We start from the raw sequence: 7,830 nt of genomic DNA on the forward strand, positions 1-7,830 counted from the left end.
CCAGAGGGCAGGGTGAGGTGGGAGATTGGGAAGGAATCCTTCCCTGTGATGGTGGGGAGACCCTGGGGAAGCTGTGCCTGCCTCTGGACCGCTGGAAATGTCCAAGGCCAGGTTGGATGGGGCTTGGAGCACCCTGGGTGAGTGGAAGGCATCCCTGCCCATGGCAGGGGTGGCACTCTTTGATCCATGAGCTCCCTCCCAGCCCAGCCTGTGGCTCCATGGTCTCTGTGCAGAGGTGGCTCATTGTCACCTGCAGGGTGTGGGAGTGGCGTGTCCCAGCTCTGTGCTGTGGCCACAGAGAGCCCAGCCCTGCCTGGAGCACTGCTGGCTCCATCCCTAGCGAGTGATGTCCCTTGCCAAGCGTTGCAGTTATTGGGAGACAAAAATTCCTGGGGGCAGCGGCGTTGGCGGCGGCCTCGCTATTCACAGGAGCCGCGCGCTTGGGGAAACAACTGCGTGACAAATGGGCTGCTCTGGCTTTGGAGTGGCTTCTTCTCCCTTCAGCCTCCACATGTGGGATGGGCAGGAGCCTCAGGGGCTCTTCACTGGGCTTTGTGGTTTTCTTTCCTTTCAAACGGATTAAGAGGGACATGTTCCTGTGACAAGAATGGAGCGGGACAACTGTGTACAGCGAGAACATGAAGCAAATCGTTAACAGGATTGCTTTAGAGCAGGCTGAGCAGCAAGGCTGGGGGCAGCCATAAATAACAGGGGGTTGGGAGAGCCAGGGATGGAGTTTGCATTCCTCGTCCCCCACTGGCAGGATCTGGGATGTGCTCCATGGCTGCGGGCAGGGGGAGGCAGAGGGAGAATCCCTTTGCTCTGTAAAAGGCTGGGGTGTTGCTGTCCCCTCTGGTGTTGGATGAGAGCAGGACAGAGCAGCAATTCCTGCATGGAAGTTCTTCCTGATGCGTGCTTGGGATGCAGGAGGAAGGCAGGAGGGAGCAATTCCTTCATGGAATGTGTTTTTCTGGTGCTCACACTAACCAAAGTGTGATTTGGAGACATGGAACTGGAGCTGGCTGCAGGTGGCCTTGGCAGACACAGCTTTTTCCTGCACTTGGTGTTCCTGGTGGGATATCCCACCCCAGGCACACCAGCAGCTCCCATGGAAGGTCTGCATGGCCACAGCAGAGTGGTGGCTTTGGGGACAAAGGAGGGGACAGCTCCATCCTTCAGAGACCCCTCCTTGGGATCAGAGCTGTTCAGGAGTCACCTTCCCAATGCCCTGGGAATGCATGGAAGGAAGGGCAGATCTGGTGGATTTGGATAACCAGGTGCTGCCAAACACCCAGGCTGGAGCCCATCACCCCCAGCACAGTGTGACCTGGGCAGGTGGTTCTGTGCCTGCTCCCTGCACAGCTCAGTCCTGCTGCTCGTTCCTCACATCCTTTGGGGATAAGCCTCGTGGGGAACAGGGAATCTGTGCCACAGATCGTGCTGGAGCCAGCCTGGAGGGCAGGAAGGAGCACAGCATAGCTGGTTTCAGGGCACATCTCCCTGTTCAGGCTGTGTGGTTCACTCTGCCCTTCTCCATCCAAGAAAAGCCTCTCGGTGTTTGCCGGCTCTGATCCACACCCGGTGCTCCCACGGAGGGAGTTCACAGCCTTGGGATGCAGTGCCCAGGGATTCTCTGCAGAAGTCCCTGATCCAAATCAGGGACTTTCACTGCTGGCAGGGGCTGTGTCACCGTGCAGGGCCATGGCCAGCAGGTGGGGTGCAGGGGGACAGGCAGGGCTTCCCCGGGCAGTGCCTGGGGCCGGTTCCGCTTCTGGGAGGGCCACGGGGTCATCCAGAGGTCGGTGTTTGCCTGGCAGGAGCTCACATCTGCACAGATGTGCTGTGTGCTCACAGCTGCCTCCAGCCCCTCATCAGCCCAAAACGCTGTCCCTGGCCTGTCAGCGCTGTCCTGCCTGCCCTGGATGCTGGGGACACTCAAGGCTGAGTCACATCCTGAGGTGACAAAGTGTCCCCCACCACGCCAGCCAGCAGAGGGTGAGGGGTAACTCAGATGTTTTACTGTATATTTGTATAAATATTCTATATTTATTTATTTATGTATTTTATGTCTATATATTATTTTTCCTGCCAGGATTAGAGCATGAGCTCCGTAGCTCAAACTTCACATCCTTGGATAACCCCTCAGCAGCCTGAGTTGCTCTTTCAAATGGAACTGACCACACTGAGCCAAATTGTGCATTTTGGAGAGTGCCCTGTCAAGCATGAGGGGCTTGTCCCCAAGGAGTGTGTCAGCACTGGGTGGCACAAGGACACGGAGATGCCACCACCAAAAAAAAAAAAAAAAATCTTTGTAGTGGGGACAGCTCCGGGTGCACAGATCCCACCTGCAGCTGCTGCAGGGATAATTCCCTTCTGGTTCCTGCCCTGGGCAAGGAGGTGACCCGGGTGGCAGGTGGGGACACGGGGTGTGACAGTGAGGAGGAGGAGGAGGATTCCAGCTCTGTACATCCCGCAGAAGGGGCGGTGAGCCCTGGGAGCTGTTGTTTCCCGGGAGGGGCAGAGTGCCCTCGGCTGGCTGTGCTGGGATGGGGAGGGAATGTCACTGCCTGGGTGTGACATCCCTGCCTCAGGATGGCTGCACTGCCCTCTCCAGCTGTCCCTGGTGTCCCGGGAGCTGGCGCATCGTGTCTCTGGCACAGGAAAACCTCCCCAAACCCTCTCAGCTTTCCTACGTGCCACCTCCGCCTGCTGCACTTGATGTCACAGCGGGTCCAGCCGGTCACCTGAGCTCCCTCCTCCCCATCCTGCCGTTTCTCTTTCCCTTCCCTGTGGCTTTGTGTCGTTTTTCCCCCTCTGCGAGCTGATGTCTTTCTTTTCCCACTTCCGTAGCTGCGAACACCCACATGCCTTATCTCCTTCCCCCATCCCATCCTGGAGCCTATTTATACAGAGCCTGGCTGCTGCCCAGCCTGCCAGCAGGAGCGGCACGGGGCTGGCAGCGCCCGCAGCCCAACATGCTCTGGGCTGCTCGGGGATGTTTCCTGCTCTGCCTGCTCCCGTCCATCCTCGGAGCCCGGGCTGGCCCCGAGACCAAGCCCAGCTCCCCGCTGTGCCAGCAGGTAAGGCTGTTTGCCAAGGAGCACCTGGGCTGGGATGGCTCCAGCATCCCTCTGGGTCTCCTCCCCATGGCTCTCACCTCCCTCCAGCTTCCATCTCTTTAACTTTCCCAGCTTTTCCTCTGTTTTCCTGCCTTGGAGCTGGTCTCCTGTGAGGTGGTCCCTGACATCCAGCTGCTCCCATGTCCCTGCCATGCCTGAGGTGCTCAGAGGATGGAGTGCAGGGATTCCAGTGAGGCAGTTGGGAGCCTGGATGGGAACAGCAAGTTTCTGCTGCCCAAGAAAGAAATCAGCTGCTCCCCATCCAGGATCCCAACTCCAGAGGAAACCAGAGTGAGAGGAAAGGTGGAGCCTGCACAGCGCCCTTCCTCTCCCTAAACAGGGATGCTCCGGACCAGCTGGGCTTGGGAAGGGGGAGCAGTGCTCATTCCCACTTCTCATGCCCATCTTGGACAGCAGCTGGCTTGCCTGGGGCTGTGGTTTGTAGCCCCTCTCATTCACACCTCTGCTCTCTCTACAGAGCCCCACAAAGGTGTCTTGTAAAGGAGTTGGCCTGCGGAAATTTCCCAAGGAGCTCGGCCAAGGAATTAAATACCTTGAACTCTCCAACAACTTCATCCAAAACCTGTCAGGCAGCAACATGCCAGGATTTGGGCAGCTGGAGTACCTGGATGTGTGCTTCAACCAGCTGGAAGCCGTGTCAGCCACCGCCCTGGCTCAGCTGCCTCGGCTGCGCTCGCTCCTCCTGGCATCCAACCACCTGGACCGGAATTACTTGGCTAACGGGGAAGCTTTCCATCTGCTCAGGAATATAGAGGTCCTGGACCTGTCTGTGAATAACCTGGAGAGCCACATGGCCAGCTGGTACATCAGCAACCTCAGCAGCCTGAGGGTGCTGGATCTCTCTGGGAACACGATGACCAAGCTGCTGGCAGGGACCTTCCGGAACTCGCCGCGGCTGCGCCAGCTCGACCTCAGCAACAACTACATCATGGAGATCCAGGAGGGAGCTTTTGAGCCTCTGCAAGAGCTGGAAGTGCTGAACTTGGCTTTGAATTCCCTCCACTGTATCTCTGGCTTCAGCCTCACGCAGCTGCAAGTTCTAAACCTCAGCCACAACGCCCTGGAGCTCTTCTCCTCCAAGGAGGGAACGGAGCCCTACCTGCTCCGAGTGCTCGACTTGAGCCATAACAGACTCCTCTCTTTCCCAGAGCTCCCCAGAGCCCATGATCTCACACACTTAAACCTCTCCAATAACCTCATTTCTTCCCTGCTCCCAGGCTCACCCCATCCCAGGGAGTTTGTCCTGCTTTACAAGGAGATGCAGAGGTTCAACAGGACCGAGCGTCCCGTGGCCGCTCTGACACGTGTGGCTGACCTGGATCTCAGCAATAACCGCCTGGAGCTGTTCCCATTTTCCTTCTTCCACAGCCTGGGCTCCCTGAATAGGCTCAGCCTGGCGAGGAACTGTCTCCAGGACGTGGCCAGGGAGTCTGTCTGCAATGGCACGGAGCTGTCCGTGCGCTCGCTGGACCTCCACAGCAACGCCCTCCGTGCTCTGCCACGCTGGTTCTTCCATTCCCTGCCTCACCTGGAATCCTTGGATCTGGGCTCCAACAGCCTCCAGCCTTGTGAGAGCCAGGGGAGCGAGCAGGAAAAGGATTTGAGAAGGGATTCTCACACATCAGCCCCCGGAGACACCTGCACCCCCTTCTACAACGTGCCTCGCTTGAAGCACCTGAGCCTGGCCAAGAACAGCATCTCCAGGCTGCAGCCCCACGCCTTCAACCAAACCCCGCTGCTCTCCCTGGACCTGTCAGGGAACAGGAACTTATCCATGACCACGGGAGCACTGGGGGGGTTGGAGCAGTCCCTGCAGGAGCTCTCTCTGAGGGACAACCAGATGGACGAGGGCCAGGCAGCGCTGCCCTGCCTGGGCGCGCTCCGAGTGCTGGACCTGGCGGGCAACCAGCTGAGCCTGCTGCCCGCGGGGCTCTCCTGCTCCCCTCTGGAGAGCCTGGACATTCAGAACAACAGGCTGCAGAGCCTGGGGGCAGGCAGGAGCTGGTGGCACAGCCTGAGGGCCGTGGCTGTGGCTGGGAACCCCTGGAGCTGCTGCTCGCTGGGCTGGCTGGACGCGCTGCGCGCCGCCGGCGCGGCCGTGCGGGACCTGCGCCACGCCCGCTGCGTGTTCCAGGAGCGCGGCCGGAATGTCTCGGCCAGGATCACCGGCACTCCCAGCTGGGTCTGCCCCCAGCCCCGGGGCACTGCCTCCCTGCCTCTGCTGGTGGCCCTGATTGGCCTTTCCCTCCTCTGTGCCTGGGCTTTCTGCCTCCTGAGGAAAGGGAAGGCTCCGGGATGTGCAACAGGGAGCAACAGGGTGGGAATCTCCCAGCCCAAAGGAGAGGGGCCAGCTGAGGAGAGGCCACCTGACAGCATCACCAAAGTCTAGCCCAGACCCGCAGCCATCAGTCAGAACTCTAATAATTATTGTTAATAATATTAATAATATTATTGTGGTTTGGATCTCACTGGTTCCTGCGTGGTTTGTGAACACAGTGACAGGAGCGTGGTGGGTGCTGGGCTCTGAGCCACCTCCTCTTCTCCAGAGGGAGATTCCCCCATCCTCTCTGATCCCTGACAGAAATTAAATGTGGAATTTGGGGTGCCATCACACATTCCCATCGCTTGGCACAGGAAACAGAGCCCTGGGCTGGCTGCATTGAGCACCCCCCTTCCTCCACATCACAATGGGAATTGTCTCCATTTGGCCACCTGGGTGTTTCCCAGCTTGCCCAGCAGCCTCTTTAAGAAGCTTTAATAGCTCTAAGGCCCTGCTGCTGCTCCTGAAGCATTCCCTAATCCAGGAAAAAGCAGGAGGGATTGGGAATGGTGCTTGGTGGTGGCTCACAGTGCCAGGGTGGGGAGGGGGTTTCTATGGGACCCTGCCCACCCCTCTGCTGCCTTCCTTTGCTGTGGATGCTGGGTGGAATTCTGTCCTGTCCTCACCCACTGGGATACTGGGAATGGGAGAAGTGGGGGTCTTGTGCTGTCCCTGGCTGGCACAAGGTGTCCCACACTCAGTGCCAGGACCCTCGTGGTGACAGTGGCAGAGGCAGCTGGTGCCAGCACAAGGTAACTGCTGCCCAGGTCATGGTCCTGGATGGATTTGGCACCCTCTGAGCACCCCTCAAAGCCAGGCATGATCCAGGGGCTCAGACCCCAGCTCGGGAAGGCAGCTGGAGGAGGTGTTGAGTGGGATTGTCACTGTGTGGTGGTGTCCATCTCTCCCTTGAGTGACTGTCCAGCTTCCCAGGGCAGAGTGTGAGCACCTGAAGGGCTGGGCCAGCTCCAGGAAGTATAAAACTGAAGCTGCAGTGAAACCTTTAATGTTTCACATCCATTTGATTCCACCTTGGAAGTCCCCAGCTGGGCCCAGTCAGCTCCACACACCTGGTGGGTTGGAGCTGTTGGAACAAAAGGGCTTGGAAGGTACTTAAAATTCCAATTGCTTCATTTTCTTCCTTTTTTTTTTGTTTGGTTTTTTTTTTTTTTTTTTTTTTTTTTTTATTTCAAGCTGATGGTTTTACTGGGAATCACAAAGGGCATTTTTGGTGTAACATATGTCAGGGCTTCAGCTTCCTGTCCTTAGCTGGGCATACAGCAGGACGCCCAGTGACTCTGGTGGCCCCACATTTCCACTCCTGCCTCAGTTTCCCTCTGATGCAGAGCTCTGTGCCCTGCCACAGTGAGTGGCTGTGGCAGGGGAGCCTGGCACTGTGTGTCACCACCCTGCAGGACCTTGGGGACAGGAGGAAACCCAGCCTCCCATGCTGGATCTCCTGCTCCCACACACCCCATTCCCCTTGGAGCTCCTGTTCCCTTGTCCCTCTAGGGTCACAAAAGTCTCTGTGCCACAGTCCTTGTCCTCTCCCATTCCAGTTCTGTCCCCAGCTGATGTCCCTGGGGAGCCACAGCCAGCTGGGCTCTGGGCATGGAGTGTCCCAGGAGCTGCTGTGCCTTCACTGTCCCCTGTTCTTGGGTGACACCTGAGCTCCCTGGGGCAGGGATTTGCTTTCCCAGTGCCCACAGGTGAGCTCAGACTGTCCCTGGGGCTGGGATTTGCTTTCCCAGTGCCCACAGGTGAGTTCAAACTGTCCCTGGGGCAGGGATTTGCTTTCCCAGTGCCCACAGGTGAGCTCAGACTGTCCCTGGGGCAGGGATTTGCTTTCCCAGTGCCCACAGGTGAGCTCAGACTGTCCCTGGGGCAGGGATTTGCTTTCCCAGTGCCCACAGGTGAGCTCAGAGTGTCCCTGGGGCTGGGATTTGCTTTCCCAGTGCCCACAGGTGAGCTCAGACTGTCCCTGGGGCAGGGATTTGCTTTCCCAGTGCCCACAGGTGAGCTCAGAGTGTCCCTGGGGCTGGGATTTGCTTTCCCAGTGCCCACAGGTGAGCTCAGACTGTCCCTGGGGCAGGGATTTGCTTTCCCAGTGCCCACAGGTGAGCTCAGACTGTCCCTGGGGCAGGGATTTGCTTTCCCAGTGCCCACCAAGTGCTGGGCCAGGTGGGTGAGCTCAGCACATCCCCGATGCCACCCTCCTGCCCCAGCACTCGGTGACATTGCAGGGACACTTCAGGGCCCCAAGTGCCTTCACTGGGTGTCTCTGGTGCATTTTTGTGGCCTCTGCTCCTCGTTTAACCCCTCTCCAAGCTGTTCTTCCCACCAGGAGATGTGCTGGGTCTGTGCTGCCGC

At 58.3% G+C, this 7,830-nt stretch overlaps 1 protein-coding gene across 1 annotated transcript; it reads left to right on the top strand.

Moving 5' to 3' along the window:
• Positions 1 to 2,592: 2,592 nt before the first annotated feature.
• On the top strand, positions 2,593 to 5,607 carry LOC130253170 (transforming growth factor beta activator LRRC32-like). The gene is given in 5 exon segments (XM_056491503.1): positions 2,593 to 2,707; positions 2,710 to 2,799; positions 2,802 to 2,934; positions 2,936 to 3,080; positions 3,598 to 5,607. Coding segments are annotated over 5 exon segments (2,415 nt in total). The 3' UTR covers positions 5,530 to 5,607.
• Positions 5,608 to 7,830: the final 2,223 nt, after the last annotated feature.

The sequence above is a fragment of the Oenanthe melanoleuca genome, chromosome 4A, assembly GCF_029582105.1.
Source record: "Oenanthe melanoleuca isolate GR-GAL-2019-014 chromosome 4A, OMel1.0, whole genome shotgun sequence".
NCBI lineage: Eukaryota > Metazoa > Chordata > Aves > Passeriformes > Muscicapidae > Oenanthe > Oenanthe melanoleuca.